Source organism: Episyrphus balteatus, chromosome 2 (assembly GCF_945859705.1).
Source record: "Episyrphus balteatus chromosome 2, idEpiBalt1.1, whole genome shotgun sequence".
Taxonomy (NCBI): domain Eukaryota; kingdom Metazoa; phylum Arthropoda; class Insecta; order Diptera; family Syrphidae; genus Episyrphus; species Episyrphus balteatus.
Window position 1 is genome coordinate 14,103,301 of NC_079135.1, and position 22,378 is coordinate 14,125,678.

General features: G+C 28.6%; 1 protein-coding gene across 2 annotated transcripts in view; it reads left to right on the forward strand.

The window, feature by feature from the left end:
• LOC129910812 (CCN family member 4) overlaps positions 1 to 22,378 on the forward strand; it is a 113,608-nt gene that overhangs the window by 67,586 nt on the left and 23,644 nt on the right. The window contains exons 2-3 of one of the 2 annotated variants that reach the window (XM_055988382.1): positions 12,863 to 12,955; positions 13,123 to 13,150. In XM_055988382.1, the coding sequence (XP_055844357.1) occupies positions 12,866 to 12,955; positions 13,123 to 13,150 (118 nt within the window). In that variant the 5' untranslated portion in view covers positions 12,863 to 12,865. The remainder of the gene's footprint in view (positions 1 to 12,862; positions 12,956 to 13,122; positions 13,151 to 22,378) is intronic. The other variant, XM_055988383.1, reaches the window with a different exon arrangement.

Below are 22,378 nucleotides of genomic sequence, written 5' to 3' on the forward strand. Positions count from 1 at the left end.
TCAACAACAACAACGGACATATAACAATAAATCTGGGAGAAATTAAAATATTTAAAAATTACGTAAAGGTACTTCATATAATTAATATTACAGAATTCGAGACTACTAAGGAACATATACATAACAACATTTTAAAACTAGAAGACAAAACAGAATTATTAGGACCTATGTTCATGACATTAAAACAAAATCTTTTACTTCTAACTGCAAAAATTCAAAATATTAAACCGCATTTCAAAACCAAGAGAGCACTCGTAAATATTTTAGGCACAGGACTAAAATATATTGCAGGCACGATGGACCAAGAAGATGAGGTCCAAATTAAAGAGAAACTTAATCAATTAAATTCCGAAAATAAGAAACTTATTAATGAAAATAATAAACAAGTTATCATAAATAAGTTGTTGACAGAACAAATTACTAATGTTACGAACCACATTAATAAACAACAAAAATCAATAGAAACTTACCTAAACACATACAACCAAAAACTAATAGGAACAATACAAACAATCGAAACCGAACTTGAAATAATGCAATACTTATATCAGATAAACAACAACATTTTACTCCTCAGAAACCACATTGACGACATAGAGCAAATTTTATTTTCAAGTAAACTAGGAATCTTAACTAGAAACATTTTGAGTCCAGAAGAACTAGCTTTAGTTCCGGACATAGAAAACTTAGCAGAAATCAAGCTAACCGTTGCAACATATCAAGACCAAATTATTATCATATTACTACTTCCACAAATATCTGATCATAGATTTTCTCAAATAGCTATAGAACCACTTTCGGATAAAGAGAACATGGCGGTTATGTTCAAATTTAAAAACGTTCTGTTAGATGAAGATAATAATATTTTTGAATTTCCTGTAAAAGACAATATAAAAAGAAATCTCGTCGAAATTTCGGATGAATATTGTATTCATCAAATATTTAAACCTAGAAAAACAATTGAAACATGTAATAAAATGAAATCAAACACATCAGAAATTAAAGAAATAACAACAGGTATAATATTGTTAAAAAATATTAAAGAAACACAAATTATTCAAAACTGTAATAAACAAAACATAATATTAAAAGGAAATTATCTAATAAAATTTCAAAATTGTAAATTGAACATTGAAAATGTAACTTATCAAAACTTTATTAAATCTATTCATGACAAATTTGTTTTGTCAAATTTCTTCATTAAAGTTAGTAAAAATAAAACTATACCTCAAATAAATATTGAAGAATTATATCTCAAACATATTCAAAATAGAGAAATAATACAAGAAATAAAAAAAAAATAATGTAACTTTTAACATTACATCATTAGCTTCAAATATTTTCATGATATTGTTTTTTTGTATTGTAATTAGTCTTTTAATAAAACACAAAATGCAAAATAAATCAAAAGTTAAAATTTCGTCGGAGCCTCAATCTGACGGTGGGGGTGTTACACATGCCTCCAATAAAAATATCATTTAATAAACAAGTTCATTGCACTTTGCAACGAACTACATATTAATGTTACAAATATCAATTATTCCTAGAATTTTGCATTTTATTTTCCATTCACACAATTTATAATAATTATTCTAAGAAATATTTTATTTCAACATGTGAATGCAATCTTGCACATTGTTAATGCAAGCTTGCATATCACACGTTGAAAACCGAAGTATAACGAACAATAAAATTAAATACAAATGTTAGTCTTAAGATAGATTCCGAATTGAACAAATAAAAATTATTTTTTTTAAATTTCAATTTTGATAAAATTATTACTGTTAACCCCTTATTGAAAAAAATGCATTTTAAAAAAATTCTTCCAAATCCATGGATTGAGACATCATGAGAAAAGTCTCTCTAAACTCTATTCATACATGAAACCCAATAGTTTCTTCGAGGTCTGAAATATTTTTTTGTCAAAATGTTGATATTTGATTTTGACTGTTTATTTTTTACTTTTTTTTTGCTTATTGTCACAAGGGTTTTCCAGAAGTGTGTGCGAAATATCGACCAGAAGCGAAGAAAACATGCAAACACATTTTGTTTGTTTTAAACAAGGATATCCACACAAGTGTCCTTGAATTCAAGATGAGTGGAAGAGATGTTCAATATTCACTTCACTTGGGGTGGGTGAAGGGGATAAATGTTTATTTTAAAGAAAAAGGGCTAAGAAAAACTTTCTCCTTATATTATCATATTTTAGTCGTAAGCGAGTATGAACGACTTAAAAAGTGATACTCTGTCATTTTGTCATTGGTGTTATCCTTTCTGACAATTTCGCTCCTTGACATATGCAAAAAAGACGTTGTTTACTCTTTTTTACGTTTTCCTTTCACTTTTTTGTAAATCTATTAGGTTCCTTCTAGAATGAAGATGTATCAGATTGATAGCAACTGATTTTGATTTAGTTTCTTCATCGTCGTGGTTCATGTTTTTTGTTTGTGTTTTCCTTCTTCTTTTTGATTCTTCTTTTCCAAGCAGAACTTGATTGATGATATTGGACCGATGATGCAGTATTGGAAGTATAGCTCAGGATATATCCTTATCGATGCGAATGATGTTTGAAGTGAGATTTTTGTTATGCACAATTTGTTTTGTGAATTCTGTCGAATGATTTCATTTCGGAAATCCAAAAAAAAAAGAAGAATAAAAAAAAAGGTGAACAATCGAGATTAATGTTAAATGGGTTCCATAGGGAGAGAGAAGGAGTATTTTATTATTTTGTTGAAGTAAACACCGGAATCAAACCATTCAATGTGTGGTAGAAAAAAAGGGCTTTTTATGAGATTTTTATGAACGAATATATGAAATAATAGAGAGTACCTCTGCGTATATAGGTTTTTCATATTTTTTTTTTTTTTATTTTTTTTTTGTTCATTTCTTCTAGAACGCTGAGTCACGTTTAATCTTTTATTTTTTCAATTGATTGAATACAAATCCAGAGAAAACCAAGGAAAGGTTTAACGATTACTTCCGGTGTGGTTAGCATGTAAGTAGACTCAGTTCATGGTCTTTTCACAAAATGAAAAAAAAAAGAGAAAAGACCTTTAGATTCCGGGACAGGTATTGTATTATTATTTATTGAATGAGAGAATGTTTTTGAAAAAAAAAAAATTAACAAAAGACCAAGACACTTGGAGGTTTTATGAACATATAGAAGATTTGTTAGGATTTTGTTCAGAATAAAAGGTTTACACAAACAAAATGGAAAATCCTTTTTATTAAAGACTTGTTGCTAGAGGGTTGACTTTGAATTTCAGTAAAAGCTTTAATTAAATAATTAAAAAGGGGGCGTTGTAGAAAAAATGGGTTTTTATCTATTTCTAGCAAAAGTACTTCTCGTTTCTTTGGATCAGTGCCTATTTACATAATCTCAAATTGAGAAAAATGGCCAAACTGTTTTAAAATCATACAAAATCCTTAAAACTATAATACGAAGATTTTTTAAATTATAAAAAACTAGTGTGTTTAGCAATTGCAAAAGTTCTAGCGACGTCCATGTTCAATCGACTTTTGTTTTTTTTTTTTACCATTTTTAGTAACGAACCTTAGCTTAAAGAAAGTTAAATTTAAAGAAAAATGGTTCAAAAACACCAAAAACACTAGATTTTGAAGTCCATATTTTATCCAATTTTAGCCGTATTCAATTTTTGTGACCATTATGTTGAAAGATAAAGTATCTTCTTTTCTACTTTACTTGTTCAAGATCTATAAATGCTCAAATGATAAAAATAGACCATTTAGTAAAAAGATCAAAAATTTAGTTTTTTCTCTTTTATGAATAGTTTTTCTTAAGTTTTTTACAATATTTCAATTTTAATTTTTTTTTAAAAGGATACATATCGATAGAAAGTTTAATTATCTACAAAAAATAGAAAAATAGAAAAAAACTCAAAAAGTAACAGAAAAAGTCGAAAATATTGATCGTTACCAAAATGGTCATATCTTTTATCTTTATGCATAGATTTTGAAGAAATCTCTGACAGAAAATTTAAAACTATGAGGATTCGAAAGATTTTGATTTTTTCTTTCAGTAATAAAGTTTTTTTGTTTTAATACTTTACCATTAAACATCTGAAGTGACCCAGAAAAGTTGTAATAGTGTTTGTTGCTTATTTACAAAGCTTTCAGCTTTGAAAAATCATATCTCGAAAACCTATCCATAAATATTTTTTTAGATAAGATTTTTCTGTTTTCTGGGGTCAAATCTATACGAAAAGTATAACGGAGTGTCAACTAGTGTAATCCGAAAATTTCCCAACTTTGTTCATTTATTTAAAGTGAACAATTTTGGTATTTTTTAGGACTTTCTATGATGCTAAAATAAAATATATTAAAAGTTATAAAAACTCATGCATTTACTAAAAATCTAGTACCAAAATGCGTTTTTTGGTTATATTCCCGTTTTTGACAATATTTTTCTACATACGTATTTGATTAAAAATTAAGTTATTAAAAAAAAAAATTATCAAAAATTGAATGTTTGGTTTAACCAAAATTCAAAATTATAAACATTTTTTATGAAAATCCAACTATTTTTGTTAAATAAGAAATTTAAAATTTAGTTTTGACAGGTTTTAAAAATGAAAAAAAGAAAATTTTTGGATATTTTAATATTCACACATAACTTTTCTCATAACCCCCTCCTCATTTTGAGCCATCTATCAGCAACTATCTAATTTTTCCGATAAAATAATTAATCCTTAACCTAATCAATTCTTTTTGATATAAAATTTTTTCAACTTTTTTTACGGCGACTTCAGCGAGTTTCATTAACGAGTTAAGTTATTCTAGTTAAACCGCAGCAAAATAAAATAAAAACTTCAAATATTAGGTTTTGACTGCGTACTTCAAGGCATTCATTCGAATTTTTGTTTTTAAATTCAAACCCGTTTTTGATAGAGAAGTCATGCTTTTCCAAATAAAAAATGGCACGTTTTATCCTCAATAATATAATGTACATGATAATCGAACTTCAACACAAGTTAACCTCTCAATTATTGAACGCGCATCAAAGATTGCTTCAATATTCCAACAGTTCAAGATATTTTTTTCTTCTGATTTCGATAACTACACGTTGACTTTACAATTTCTTTTCTTATTTTCTATCTTCGACTATTTTTTTTATTCATAGAACATCCTTGTTGATCCTCGATAGAATGCCAACGAACAGAAAAAATGTCATTTTTATCAAAGTAAAATGTTTTCTCCATCGATTTTGCTGTTTATCCTTGTGTCGTTTTTGGATGATTTGTTTGCTTTCCCAAAACATTTTCTTCACTGAAATTTTTTTTCACCCCATTTTGCTAGTATTTGATTTGACTTTTCTCGGAGTTATCTGTGTGAATTCATCTTGTCGTGTCCTCGTCATGGTTACCCTTTTTGATAAGGGGCCACATACACAAATCTGACACAATAGAGTGGAGTAGTTGCCTCCCAAACTCATTTTGCATCCTCCCTCAACAACAACAACTCATGTGTGTATTTTTCATTAAATTCATCGAACATCGAAGGAAACATGAACGTTTCTTCTTTTTTTTTCATCAACCTTCCTGGTATTTTTTTGTAAGAGAGAAAATCCTTGACGCATTCATCAAAAAAAAACCTACGCAGTTTACCGTTATTCTCGGTATATAGTTCCTCCTCAATGGGGAGCAATAAATCTGGCCTTAACAGTGTTGTGAGTCTTTTGGGCCAGGACCTATCTCTCTCTCTCCTTTTCTGTTTTGGGTATAAAATCGCCAATTTTGATGTGGGATATAAATCAAAATGTCCTTTTAACTAGCCCAGGACACAGCAAACAAGTATAAAAAAAAGGTAACAAAAAAGGGAAGAGACTCTTTTATGTTATTTTGAGGGTTCCATCGAAAATTGTTATAATAAAACGCACTTACTTAACTCTGGTATATAAATGGGCCACTATATGAACGTGGCCTTAATTATATAAGCCCGAATAGATGGCAATTTATTGGCCAAAAGTATAAGTTGTTTACGACACACCACACACACACACCAAACACAGAGTCCTGTGTGTCCTGGCTGGCTGATATTTAAAGGTTAAGTATACTTATACTCGGTTTCCTTGCGAGAGAAATGAAATTAATCGTGTGAAGATTATATCTTTGCAATTAAGGACAACACCTTGGCATGACAGTATGCCACCATTTAGGTATACAAAAGCATCATGGAAACAGCTACAATGTGTTGAAATTAAAATCTTTGATTTATATGACGATGAATCAAAGTGACACATAATTACATAGTCGGGTTTAATTCCATGTTTTTGGTTTGGTTTGGTTTCCATATACTCTCAAACTCTGGTGAAACTCTGTGATGAAATGGGAAATATGTCCTGCGGCATTTATAATTGGATAATACCTTGCTCTAGGACGAATTAATCCCACATTAATTGGTTGTACGTGTATGTGCTTGTGTGTGGTAATTGTACAAGCCATAAACGTATTATACTCAAGTGTGGGTGGGCTATAAGGATAAACATTGTGTTTGAAATATTTATGGAAGTGGGGGTATTTGTATTAGCATAAGTTAAATTCAGATGAGAAATATTGAAGGTGTTTATTTTGAACTTATAGCAATTTGATACATTGAACAATTAGTAAGTACTCGGTTATGAAATTTGAAACCCCAAAAGGAGTCCATTCATGGGCTATATCCTATATATACCAATTATGCTGGAAGTTTCCAATTATTTTTGTTCATTTTTTTTTTACTACTTTTTTCAACCTAACTGAATGTAAAAGGGATTATAAATAGCTCTTACAAAAATGTATTAAATCCAATTCAATTTCATGATTGAAATTGTTACAGGATTTTATGATATAGGTATTCATGTTTCTCATTCGTTCATACATATATGTGTAATGGTCTCTATTCATCTATATTTTATTCATCAATTTCAAATTTGTGCAAAAATACGGATGAATGCTTTTAATTGTGTGTATAGTGATTCAATTAAATCACATTGCTGAATACAATGCTTATAATATACATATGAATGAAATTTAATTGAATTTAATGCAAGAGAGAAATGTTTGTTGATTATTATTATTAATATAAATTACTATGTATGGAGCAATAAAATAGTTTAATTAATTACATTAGGTTTGGTGGGTGTTTTTTTTTTTTTTTTTGTTATGAGAAAGTGATTTTCAACTGTCAATTTGTAAATATTTTAAACAAAATAATTGAATTACTGTAATATACTTAATAAAGAACAAAGTTAAAACACTTTTAAATGCCATGCTGTTTAATAATTTTTTTTTGCTTTAAAATTTCTATAATTTTGGATTTTTTTTTTTTTGGTTATTTTGTCGGAAATATCAAATTGATTTTAGAATTTTCAGCATTTGGTTAGAGCTCTATTAAATTTTATAATGCGATTTCATTAAAGAATGATTGCCATGACATCTCGATTTATCATTACCTAATAAATAACGAGGTGTATGCCCACGTTTGTCCAGTCAGAAATAGTAGGTATTTTTTTTTCGAGTTTATCCTTTAAATAAAGTAGACGAAATGGTCGCATATTTTTGATCCATAGGGTAAACTGTTTAGAATATTGAAGTTTTAATTTTATAATAATTCATGAATTTATTTTTTTTTATTTAATTTTTAAATAAATTACCAGACAAATCCTAAAAAATATAAAAATTTGTTTATAAAACTCAAAAAACCATTTTTTTAAATATGGTTTTAAGTTTTGTATAAAAAATAATTAAGAAAAAAAAGGTAAAAATATTAAAATAAAAAAAAAATTGTTATGTTATAACAAATAAACATAAAAACAAATAAATATAAAGTTTCAATACCTTTTTTAAAAGAAGCGGATTTTTATCAAAATTTTAACATTAAAATCAGTTAAGTTCGTTTACGAGAAAATCAAAAAATAACTGGTATCGTTAATTTTGGTCATAAAATAGTTAATTGAAAGACGCTTTAACACCAAGTTTGAAGAAAATCGTTCATTTGTATGAATATAAAAAATTTTATCAAATTGATCAATGCTTGTAGATTATATTAGAGCCATTATAAATTTAGAAAACTAAAAAATTATTCGCCAAAAACAGTAATTAGAAAATTTAGCATTTATTGAATCTATTGAATTGCACCTCGCCACATAAAGTTGGAAATGGGATATAAGAGGTGAAGGAAAGAGGTGAGGGTAAAAAGTACCCCCCTTATTGCAAAAAATATATCTAAAAGTTGTAGTTTCATTTGGAGTTGGATCATTTTATACTTTTGCCTAAGAATTAAAAAAAAATTTCAAAATTATTTTGTATCCTTAACAAAAATTCAACTAGAACATGTGTGTGTTTTTTTTATATAAAAATCGGTTAAAAATTTGTAAAGAAAATGTTAAAGCTCAACATCGTTAAGATGTCAAAGTGGAAAAAATGAAGAAAAAGCTGTATTTTCGAAATTCTTCATTTTATGAAGTCTAGGTTAGTAACAAAAACTACATACTTTATAGAACTTTAAAAAAGTCTGATGACGATAAACTTTTTAAATCGCCTTAAGGTTGAAAACATGGTTTGACAAAATATATGATTTATCTCCGTTAATAAATGAAATATTTTCCAACTTTTTTACTTGCTCTATAGGGCAAGTATTGGTTTCGTGTCAAAAAAATAATTCGAGGTTTTAATCAAAACTAACATTACGATAATGGAGAAGTCTGAAAAAGTGGTTTTCGTCATGACGTCCGTCGGTCTGTGAGTCGGTGCGTCTGTGCGTCGTCAAAAAAAGGTGTACAAGAAGCTGCAGCCTAAACAGGTGGACGAATTTTCTTGAAATTTGGTACAGATGATTATTTCGTAATTTCCAAGGTGAATTTTTTTTTTTTTTTTAATATCTCGCCTATAACGTATACCTCCCATACAAACTTTTCGAGGTATTGCAATTTTCTCGAAAACGGCTCTAACGGTTTTGATTAAATTTGACACAAGTAATGCTGTACGTATATCTAATATAACTGCGTTTTTAGTTTTTCTCAAAAAATACGGATAGTGGAAATATGACAATTTCTTTTTTTTTAATCGCTAATGTCGGCTCTTCCCGTGTATCGTTAATGAGTTATTGCAATTTTCTCGAAAACGACTCTAACGATTTCGATTAAATTTGGTATTCGTTATAGTCTTAATGAGTCTAACAAAACTGCGTTTTTAGTTTTTCACAAAAATTTCCTAGAACGGTATGGAGTTGTCGTTTTCTGCCAAATTGATGCATTTTTTAGTTAATGTCGTATATTTCATCAAAGGCTAAGCCAATTTTATTCAAAATTTGCAGACAGATATTTCTTGTCATTTAGAAGTGTAAAATGTAAAAAAAAATCTAAAATGTTTTGAAAAAAAAAGTTGAAATGGAATTTTTTTACTTTTATTATTTTTTTTTCAAAATTTAACGAAAATCTTTAATTTCCAATAGTTATCTAAGATATAGATACTTTGAACTACAAGAGCAAGTGCGGCCCCAGTCGTGCATTTTATTTTAATAGTTATTGTAATTTTTAGGACTAGTAATAATATTCTGTTATAAAATTTACTGAAAAATCAAAAAATGCGTTTTCTTGGTTGTTTCATTTTCGACAGTATTTTTCTCTATAATAGCACCTGAGTTCTTATTCGCCATCTTTAACAAAATATAAAAATGTACCCATACAAATTTTTAAAACTAAAAAATTTCTTAAAAAAATAAATGTATTTGATCAATTGTATACCTAACTAAATTGATTCGCTTAATCGGTTAGCACTAGAAATTTGTATTAACCATTTAAGTTTTTCTAAGGAAAAAAATGTTACGCATACGCCATGGTGCCCCAAGTTTACATTAAAATGTGTTGTTGAAAATTTTCACTAGGTTATTATTATTATTAAAACCGTTTAACTAATGATTTCCTGTCTATATAAATGTAGTGTACAGTCGATGACTTCAATAAATAAATCAGATAAATTCCTGATTTTGAAAACCATTGAAATATTGTAGGTTAGTAAAAAAAAAACATTTTCAACTTTCTACACAATAACTGGATTTCCTTGTTAATGCCTCAAACTCTGATATATGTATGTTTAAAGCAGAACGTTAATCAATACAAAAATAATTGAAAGTTCAAATGGCATTTAAAAAGCGTAAAAGAAAAAAACCTTCCATATCAACACCCATCAAAATAACAATTTTGAAGTTGTAATAATCCTTACATTTTCCTATTCACAGTGATTTTATATTTTAAGGCTTATAATGTAATGCTATTAAACTTACGTTAAGCAGTTTTAATATTTATACTAAAAGTACCTCCACTTACACCTACCCTGTATCATCTAATCCCATTTATGTATATTACAAAGCTCTATATTTGATAAAACCAACATTCATTACTTTTTACAATAACACCCATCAGCCATCTTCACATATGATATTTTCATCATACAAACATTTGCTTTGCTTATATTATTAACCAAAACCAAAAGTAAGGATGTGAGCATTATAATATTATTATCAGTAACATAAATCCCCTCTCTCAAAACATCGAAGCTGCTTGCTGGATAAACTTTTCTCATTACTACACCATTCAGAGAAAACTTCTTGCTGACGTAACATTATATATATGTGAATATGGGCTTATGAGTGTGTGTGTAGTAATGTTTACTAATTTAAAATAAGCCTCAAGTAACACGTCTATAATACTCAACTTTAAGCACATTTCCTGCTTAAGGCTACATCAACCAAAAAAGCCTAACTTGTCGGCCGCCGTGTCTTCGAGGCACGGAAATACGGAAATAATAGAGACTCTTAATCTCAATTCTATAAACAGGGATATGCTTGTGTATGTGTAAGTATATAACGATCCATCATTAGAAATCCTTTATGACTGACAACGACAAGGCCAAATACCTATCACACGTTATCAGAAGATAAAAATCAATATCACAATAGTCTCATTAGTTGCTTGCAAATCTTTTTTTTTTCTTCTTCTTCTTCTTCTTCTTCTTCTAACGACTTGCCATACTTCCTTGCAAGGATTTGACGCCCGGCATCATCATCAATCGGAAACTTCATATTGTATACTTGAGTAAGGAAGTTTTTACCTGGGATTTTCTGCTTGTGTGTGTGTTAAGCCAATCATTGTTGCCAATCGGACATCGTCATGAATATTTCCATTAGCTTGTCTGTCAAAATGAGAAAAGTTCAGGCAATCAATCAAATTTTATACAACGCTAACGCAATGTTGTTGGTGGTTGGTTGATGTTTGTTCCAAGGACGATGACGACTTCCTCAAATAAAACATCTTACTCCTTCTTCCATCAAGCGTGCGGCGCGGCGGCTGACGATAGAGCTCACCCATTGCTTTTGGTGTACAAAAGATTCCTAACAATCAATATTTATGCGAAATATAAGTTTCTTTTTTGGTGAGCTGTGTGCTTCAAAAGATGTTTCCATTAATCGACAGGGAATACATTGGATTCAATGAAAGCCATAACAAACTCCTAACCCTTGGGCCATCATCTTTATATCGACTTCAACGAAGGTTGATCTGATGGGCTTGAGCAGAGCTAATTTTTTTCAATATTATAATGGGCTCTTCAATAGGAGCACGTGATTTTTTGTTAACAGGGTGTTTTAGTTAGCCTATATAGTTCTTACACTAAAATTGGAGAAATCATTGGAGAGTTTATCAAAATCGATTCAGTAGTTTTGGAGATATTTGGAAACAAAGTTGCAAAATTTCGATTTTTTGTCAAACGCTTGTAGTTTTTTTTTTGAATGTTTTAAAATTAAGGAACATCTCTCCAAATTGGTGCAGAAGAGGTGAAAGAATGAGCTATTCAATAGAGTACGTGAGTTTTTTGACAGGGTGTCCTATGTATCCTGTTAACAGGGTGTTTTATGTAACCTATATCATTCTTAGAGTCAAAATGGAGAGATGATTGGAGAGTTTATCAAAATCAGTTCAGTAGTTTTGGAGATAATTAGAAACAAAGTTGCAAAATTTCAATTTTTTTTTTTTAAAGTTGGTAGTTTTGTATTTATTTTTAGGGGTAATTATGAAACACCCTTTGCGATATACTCTCAACTCTACCGTGACCAAAGGTATTCATAGAAGTTCCCTCAAGGCACCATAATAGTTGGTCCTCCTTCAGAAAATAGTACCAGCCAGCACAATGTCTTCTTAGAAATTATAAGGCAAACATCAGAGAAGAAGTACGGTAGGAATGGCGGGCGTTCGACCAGAAACTTCAATTCCATTCAAGAGAAGTTTCCTTTTTTAGGTTGGTAAGTGGATTGGATTGGGAGATTGCGGGAGACGATGGTGGTGGTTAGAATTTCCGCAGGGGTTAATCCTAAACCAACTGAATATCCTTCTTCTCGCCATTGCTACCAAGATTTTTTTTTTTTGATTTTTTTGTTGAACGTAAGCAATTTATTTTTAGCCATTTTTGTATTGGTAATGGTCTCTGGCTGTCTCTTACTCCCTGAGGGATAGTTATAGCTTTCTATTCTATTTGAAAAGAAACAAGAAAGAAACCAAAGTAAAAAAGTTCTTCTACTTCAGCTCTTTTGTGACTCGTTTTGTAATAATAAATTCGAGAAGGCACAAGGACCATCAGCAGAATACCTACACGACACATTTAGAAAGGGGGGGCCGAGTAAAGATTGAGGAGAGGGAGAATTTTTATCTTTTAACACGTTTTTTTTTTTTGGTAAAGCTTTAAGATACATTTATTTCTTCTTCTTTTTATTTTTTTTTTGTTAGAGTTTATTTTTTATAAAAAGGTTTTATGTATTCTTGTATCCAATTTTTTTTTACACACACTTTTTTTCTATTTTCATATATTTGCAGAAAATGCTTATACTTCTGCCACTGATTGGAATACTTTTCAACAGTTTGCTGAATTGGGCTGAAGCAAATGTGATAAGCGGCAAGGACATTAAGGTAAGATTGCTTGTTTTTTTTTTTACTTCTTTTTCTACTTTTTTGGGAACATATGTGTGTTCAGAAAAAAAAAAATTGTATAATATATTTTTATGATTAGGATTTCGAAACAAATTGGTATAAAAAATATAGTTTGATTTTTTTTTGTTTTTTTTTTTTCTTTTCAGCAGCATCCAGATGGAAGATATTATCCTGGTAAGGAGATGGCAATTATTTGAATTACATAGATTTACTTTAATATTAAAAGGTTTGATCTTGCAAACTACAAGAAGGTGATTCTTTCGTACTTTGTACTTTAAAATGTACTGTTGGAACATAGCGAATTATGATAATTTTTTGATACAATAAGACGTGTGAATTTATTTAATTTGAGGTGAAAAAATGTGACCTATTGGGTTCGCGGGTTATTACTACAAAATATGTTTGGGTGTAATCTAGGTATCTAAAAACATTTAATTCGACTGAATTCCCGAACTTACATATATCTTTGTATTTGAATATTTCTTTCGATTGTTTTTGTTTACATTTAAATATTAAAATGCAAATGATTTTTTCGATTTTTTAGGTCAGTTTTTAAAGCATTTCCTACTTATTTTCTTGTATACAATTTTAAAGTATTGAATGGAATCGCAAATCTAATTTTTTTTGAATAATTCCAAAAATATTGAAAAATGACTGGAAAAGACCAAACAATTTTAAAAAAAATATTTTTTTTTGAAAAATCCATTTTTAAAACTGTATTTTTATGAGTTCATTAATGTTTCCTTTTTTAAAGCTTACAATTTTTACTTTATTTGTAATAATTGAATTGCTATATAAATTTAACAATACAAATATATTATGTTAGAAAAACAAACATTTTTTCGAAATCAGTCCTATTTTTTGACGTGATAACGTCTTATAAATCGATGAACCATGGCAGCCACCACAAAAAAGTGACGCCATTTTCTAACGTTCCACTCTCCCACTTTCGCAGTGCGGCAAAAATTTCAATTCAAAATTAAAAATAAACTATTAGAGATACAAAAATCTTCTATAGCTTATTTGAAAGATATTAATTTAAAGCTTAATTAAAATGAAGGATTTTTAAAAATTCCATCATTTAATAGGGTAAAAAGGAGTAAAACAAAATTGCAAACAATTGGATATTTTCTAAACGCGACAATTTTTGAATTTTTTTTTTAATCGATAGATAAATTCATTGCAAGATTAACAATGGTATTGAAAAAAATTTTAAAAAATTTCAAAACTAAGTAATAAATTTTTTTCTAAAGTTTTTATTTTTTTAAATTTTTCGTAGCACTCAAAAAATCTGAAACTTATAGAACGGGATCGGGTCAAAATTCTGGCTTCAAAATTCTGCTTTTCAAAATTCTGCTTTTTCAGCGAAAATTCTGTTTTTCAAAATTCTGCTTTTTTCTATTCTGTTTTTCAAAATTCTGCTTTTTAAAATTCTGCTTTTCAAAATTCTGCCAGCATTATATTTGAACAAAAAAATTCTGCTAATTCTGTTTTTTTTTTTTATAGCATATGCGCTGGCTAAAGAAAAATACACCTCATTAATGTAATTCAACATTGGTACTTTCCTAAATTTTTTTATTTAAGTGTCGCAAATATTTTTTGAAATGCATATACTGACTTTCTTTCAAATAAAATATGTATACTAATTGGAACCGATGTTGTACATTCCTTTTCTTATTCAAATTTTTGAATATTCATCTTTATTTGATAAATTAATAAATTTTTAGTTATTTTCGGAAATGTTTAATATTAAAAACCTTTTCTTAATATTTTCAAATTTATTCATTTATAAAACAAAAATTAATTCGCATTTAAAAAATGACAAATTATGTAGGTAAGTAATCAAATAAGCAGATAACTTTTCAAAAAGATGATTTTACAGAATTCTGCAAAAAATTAAAAAAGGGTTTGGAAAATGTTTAAAAGCGCGCGCTTTTTAACATTTTCCAAACCCTTTTTTAATTTTTTGCAGAATTTTGAAAAGCAGAATTATGAAAAGCAGAATTTTGAAAAACAGAATTTTGAAAAACAGAATTTTGAAAAGCAGAATTTTGAAAGCAGAATTTTGTAAAGCAGAATTTTGAAAGCAGAATTTTGACAAAAGAATTTTGACCCCAACCCTTATAGAACATGTAGGCTATGACCGTGCACATACATGTACAAAAAATTGATATTTTAAAATGATTTTTGACCGTATAACCGTTTTTTATTTTTATCTTTTTTTTCTTCAACACATAAATGAATGAAATTCATATTGCAGATAGATAATAGACAGGACTATATTTGCGCGAAATTTTAATCAATTTTGTATGCATAATTTTGAGATAACGGTATAATTAAGTTCAATTTTTTAACAAGTTATATCTTTTGATCTAGAGCAGATACAAATTTGATTTAACATTATTGAGCATCCTGGTGATATTAGCTTTCATTTGATATTACACATAACTGTACATTCACTACAAGCTACACAATGTTAAATTAAAAACCTTGCGAAATACCTCAAAACACCTGTATAGATCTGTTGATCATGACCAGCCACCAGTGTGGGAAGTATCGTAATATCAGTTTGGAATTTCGACATGGTTGGCTTTAATAAATTCTAACTTTTTTTCTAGGCATCGCAGAAATAAGATTGAAACGTCATATGAAAGGTGAAATAATGAGCTTTGACATGACATAAAATTTTGTAAAGGTTGTCATTGAAAAAAATTGATTCAATAGCGTGAGAAGATAAAATTATGTTATATCAAAAAAATGAATTTTTGGGTGATGGAAGTGATTTTTTCACTTTTTACTTGCGATATAGGTACTATAGGGCAAGTTTAGGATTCGTAAAAAAAATCGAACTCGAGATAACAATTTTACATGACATTACGATGATGGAGAATGCCAAAAAAGTGGGTCCGGCAATTCTGTCTGTCTGTCTGTCTGTCTGTCTGTCTGTCTGTCTGTAAGAACCTCGAGCTACAGCCTAAACTACTGAAGCGATTTTCTTCAAACTTGGTAGTTAACAGTTTTGGGTGATTCCCTAGAGGAGAAATTGAATTTTTTTTTTTAGGACCAAAACTAACGGTACCTGTCATATAACGGAAACAGAAAAGTTGATTTATTTCAAAAACGGCTCTAACGATTTTGATTAAAATTTTTATGCTTACTGTTATTGATAAGAACCGCCTTTTATAATACAAAAAATATTTTTTGTACCGTTATTAACGGTACCTGCCATAGAACGGTTTTTTGGATTTATGAATTTCTCATAAACGACAAAACAGATTTCGACCAAATTTTTAATACAGAAACGTTTAAACAATCATTATTTAAAAAAATTTTTAATTTTTCAAAAAACACATTTTTGGATTTTTAAAAAATATTTCAAAATTTTTTTTTGAAAAATCAATTTTTTGGAAACGGGTTGGTGAAAAATTTTGAAATTTCGTTTTTATGTGTAAATTAATTATTTATTCAATATTGCATATCAATTTTTTTTTTGACAAATGTTAGGAAATTTTAATATATAAAAAATTAATTTTTTAAAAAACGGCTCTAACGATTTTCGAAATTTTTTTTCTAAAAATTCCTTTTTATACTAGAAATAAAATGGCATACTTAGTGTTTTGTAAAAGAGCATTTAAAACGGTATTTAATTATTTATAAAAATAGATTTTATTTTTTTGCACCACTAACGAAATTCAGTGAAAATATCAAATTTTAATTTTTCCCTTATTTTGTTCAATTGAAAACTTTAACATTAGAGTAACTTTTACCATAAGAGCAAGTACGTGCGACCCCAGTCGTGCAATTTATTTTTATAAGAAATGATTGTTTTTTATAAATTATTTTAAAATTTTTTGCGCATTGTAAAATGGTTTTATTCTTAAGTAGAAATACTTGGCTTTTAAATGGCATCATTTTTTTTGTGTAAGCTTTTAAAATAAATAAATTAATATAATGCGAAAATAAGAGGGAAATTTTTTTTTAGCTTTTTCTTGTAAATTATGAAATAAATAAACACTTCAATTGACTCATTTTAAACAAAAGCACACAACCTGTTTTCTTAAGACGTTATCACGTAAAATCATCGTCCGTAAACCGGCTTTACAAACAACATCTTTTTTTTTATATAAAAACGTTTGTTAGTGTTGTAACTTAAACAAATCATTTCGAAACCCACCCGAACAGATCAATAGATCCAATGATCTGGCCATATTTGTTTTGAAAAATTAAAATTAAAAAAATTGTGAACAAAAACGATTTGTTTTCGAAAAATGCAGGACCATTTTGCAGCATTTAAGTGGTAGAAATAATTTTTAAATAAGTATAATTAAAATATTTTTATTGTTAAAAAAAGCCAAAAATTTGACGTTTTAAGATAAAGATTATCAAAATCGGAGCTGTTTGTATGTGTGTATGCTTTTGTCCCTATTGCATTAATTTATTTTTGCCCGAGTTAATTTGCTTGATTCCGTAGGTATACCAAAACACTATTTATAAATTAACTTTTTTTTCAAATTGCACAAAAAAATGCTTTCGTATATAAAAAATTATTTGTTCAACTTCAAAGAACATTTTAAATTTAAATATTTGCGTTATTGCTAAATACATATTCCATTTATTTCTGTGAGTCCGTTTGGGAAATGAGAAAGTATCATAAATTCAAACAAAATGATCTCCCTAGTGAACACTTAAAATACAAATATTCTAAATTAAATTTTTATTAAATAATTTCATAAAGGAAAATTATTGGTATGTACCTACTATTGAATCAATTACCCAGGTTTTTATCATGATTTTTATGACGATGTGTTCTTTTGACTCACAAGTCTAGTTTTGATCGAAAAATGTTAAAAACAAAAAAATGTTTATTTTGTGGATTTCTTTCGAGCTTCTTTGCTCCACTTTTCAAATAAAAAAATAACACATGTATTATTGCTTTATATCTTATTTAAAAGGAAGTCAATTAAGCTTCTCCCTTTTTATCTTAAAATGAATTGTTAGCAGTCTCTTGTTGTCATAGTAGGTACTTAATCTTTTTTCTGACATAAATATTTTATATCTCTATTATCGAAATAATATTCTTTTATTTTATTGACTTATAACCCTTTTTTTTTTAAGGAGAACAATCCTTTCACTTAACCTCTTGTTTATAGAAAATCAACCTTCTTTTCAACCCTTAATTGATTTTTTTCTTTATCCTTTCTCTGTTGTTTGTGTTTCCTTATCTCTAACAAAATAAATCACTTTTTTCTGTCACCTATAGTAAAGTGTTCCACTTAATATAAAAGTGTTTTATTTATTTATTAGATAAAGAAAAAATAAAAAAGAGAAAAAAAAAACAAATAATAAAATAATTTCTACCATAACTTATGTACCACATCCTCAAAAGTTCAAAATAATCCTTTTCTTTTGTTATAAAAAAAGAAAAGAAAATGAACCATTAAAACACCTTAATAGGATTTAAATCATTTTTTAAATGCACGTGTGTCTAAAACATTTCCTGCTGAATTGTAAAGAAAACACCAACAACAATAAAATACGAAATAATCCACACTTTCAAGTCACATAAATTCTTAGATACTGTCGCGTTAGGGAATCCTTTAATCTCCACCAGATATATTTATTATTATTTTTTTTTTATCTCAAAAGACATTATTGTTTGTCGTCCTTTTTATGAGTCACGAGATAGGAGAGGACGACTATCCCTCTCCCATAAAACATCCTGCTCCAGTGTTTTTCAATTTACACTTTCTAATTTAATTTTCATTAACTTACGCGACGACAGACTCAAAGTGAATTTCGGAGGATACAGTAAATAAGGATCGTGCTATATGATGGTTCAATCAAAAAGGACCTAAACACACACACACATTCCTTCGGGGACTTTTGTGTTCGATCCACTTTATCATCGAATTGAAAAATCAAATTTCCTGTCTTTGACTGCTAAAATGAAAATGGAACGGAAACCTAGTTAGTTTTCGTTCATTGAACATCCTTCCACAAGGAATTCCATTTCAGCGTTGCGGGGGGAGGACTATTTTAAACCATTTTCTTTACTCATATTGTTTCAAAGTAGCAAAGGCACTTGTCGAAATCCTAACTGCTCAAATTCTTTAGATATTTTCGTTGATAGTTTGTGAACTTTAAAGTCTGTCAAATTGCAAAAAATAACAACAACAAAAAAAGGACGAAAATTCCCTAAAGATCTCTTCGATACAATTTAATAATATTGCAAGCACTCTCTCTCTCTCGGTGTGACACTTAAATCCCTAACCAACCCACCGCACAGCCATACCACACACCTCTACGATACCTAGAACCAAGGCTAATGATAATGTTGATTGTGTATTACGCCGATAAGCCATTGGTTTTAGAAAAGGGGGGGAACGAATGAGATGCCTTTTTAGAATATACTAAGTTGACTGGCAAAAAGGACGAAAACTCAATTTACATAGAAAACACGTTGTCTCTTTATACTTTGACGTGGCCTAAGTTTACTCAAAGAAACACCAAGGTTTTGTTCATTTGCGTGTCATGGAGATTCAGGAGATTCAGAAGATTCTGGTATGTAGATGGTTTTTAAATCACAACCTTTACAAGCCACTATTTGCCACTATATCTATATACTTTCATCTATGGATGAAGGTTTTTTTGTGTGTAAAAAGGCTCAAATGAATTTGGTTACACTCTCACATAGAAAAAAAACAAGATACCAAAAAATATATAGATAAATGTATAAAACCTCTCTATCTCCACCTCTAGTGTGTTCTTAAGGATTATCCTTTTGTATAAAGAGAGAGAGGTACCATATATAGGACATGGAGATGTTTGGTCACTGTGTGGGGGATATGTATGAAAGTTTTCAATTCCCTTTCCGTTTTACCTCATCTCACTCTCTTTGGCTCTCTGTGGTGGTATTTTCCTTTCATCATATCCGTTTCTATGTTATTTTATTCTCCAGAGTGTGGGATGAGGTTTGGTTGTTTTAAGTTAGCCCCACTCTTTTCCTTATTTAGGGATTTAATGGAATTTTTGTTAGTTTTTTTTTTTTTTTTTGTTTTTATTATTTTTGTTTTGTTTTTAGTGTTCAATTCCTAGAGGTTGTAAATGGAAATGAACCAAGAGAGGTAGTGGTTTAGAATAAAAATAAAAGATAGAAAAAAAAAACATAGAACAATTTTGAGTTCTATTTTTGGGTTAAATTTTTGGGAAAATGTAAGGTCGTTAGATTAAAATTGTGTTTTTTTTTTGTTGAGTTAATACACGTAGGTATAAGTTGAGAGCATATAATTTGGGAGAGAATAAAAAAAAAAAACTTTGAACTTTTTTGTGGACAATAATAATTATGGAAAAAAAGAGGTTGTCTGTAAAGCCGTCAGAAAACAGGTTGTGTGCTTTTGTTTAAAATGAGTCAATTGAAGCGTTTACTTTTTTCAAACAATCATAATTTACAAGAAAAAGCTAAAAAAAATACCTTTTTTATTTTCTCATTATATTAATTTTTTTATTTAAAAGCTTACAAAAAAAAAATTATGCAATTTAAAAGCCAAGTATTTCTTCTTAAGAATAGAACCATTTTTAAATTTTTACAATGAGCAAAAATTATAAAAATAATTTATTGAAAACAATCACTTTCATCAAAAAAAGTAAAAAAAAACATGAATTTTTATCTTCTCACGTCATTAATTCCATTTTTTTCCCTAACAACCTGTACAAAATTTTATACCATCTGAAAGCTTATTGTCTTGGCTCAAAATATATATATAAAATATATCGATCAGGTCTATGAAACATCTACAAAAAGATGTGTGATATACCAAATGAAAGGTAATTGTATCAGGATGCTCATAAAAGTTTAATTAAATTTCTATCGGCTCTTGGTCAAAAGTTATACCCTGTTGAATTCTAAAAATTTATTTTACCGTTATCTCAAAATTTTGTTTACGAAAACTCCATATACTTTATTCCTGAATCTATTAAAGAAAAACAGATAAAAATAAAAACGATGAAAATCGGTTAAAAACGGTTAAAAAACGTGTTTTTTAAAAACTTGTTTCTTCCGTTATTCAGTCAAAACTCACTAAATGATTCCATGTATGCATAAAGCCGAAACCATGTCATGTCCTGTAAGATTGAGATTTTTTGAACGCTCCAAAAAAAGCTAAAAATCAAAAACTAGCCAAAAATACCCCTAAAAAACAAGGTGTTTTTCAAAAATTCATATTTCGAGACGCAGAGTGTTGGAAAAAAAATCCGTATCAGACGCCTACTTTTTTTCCCCTCATCTTTCACCTGGCACCTTTAGAATTGTCAAAAAAATTTTCCCTACCCAAAATCATCATTTTGTCATAGCCCCAACACGTGTACAACGTTCAAACAAAACTTTATAGCTTAATTCAAAAATTTTTTAGATTTTTTTCTTAAATGCATTTATTCTTAAATTAGTCTCATCTATCTTTAACAAAAAAATCAAGTCTCTACAACTTCGCGTTTAGATTTTAGCCCAAATTTCATATTTCCGTTTTACCCCTGTTTACCCTATTAAATGACGGAATTTTTAAAACTCCTTCATTTGGCTTAAGCCTTAGGTTATTTTCTTTCAAATAAGCTATAGAAAATTTTTGTATCTCTAATAGTTTATTTTTAGTTTTGAATTGAAATTTTTGCCGCGAGAGTGGAACGTTAGAAAATGGCGTCACTTTTTTGTGGTGGCTGCCATGGTTCATCGATTTATAAGACGTTATCACGTCAAAAATAAAGTACTTTAAAACTATATCTATAGAGTTGCAGCTTTTCAGAAAAACTGCTTTTAATACGAGTATCATTTCAAAGTTTTAGGAAGATATTTTTAAAATATGCTTTATATTTTTAAATAACAATATTAAAAAAAAATATGAGAATTGCACTACAGTAAATCAGCTCCTCTCTAAAGTTACTCTATTAAACTGAACTGTTTTCAAACGATTTAATAGTTCCTACAAATATTATGTTTTTGTATTAATTTTCATATTGAGCCAAATTCTGAAAACTGTAATTAATACAGTAAAATAAGGAGAAAAAAGGGGTAAATCTCGGAATGAATGTTAGTAGAAATTTTTTTTGCTCAATATCTTCCTTTTGCCATTCTATAACATATCTCAAAAGTCTAGAAAAATCTCATGTCCGCTTGTCGCGATTGCAAGGTCAAATCGCGAAATGAAGATTTTCAAAAATAGCAAAAATAGGCTATGGTATTATATACACATATGATACATGATTTCAAGGCATTTTTTAATGCTGATTCCAAAAAATATAAAATAAAGACAATCTGACTTCTCTGGAAAAAGTTATACCTGTTTTTCATCTGTCAACTCATATTATTATAACAGTTGCAAACTTACTGCCGAAAAACCCTTAAAAGTTATG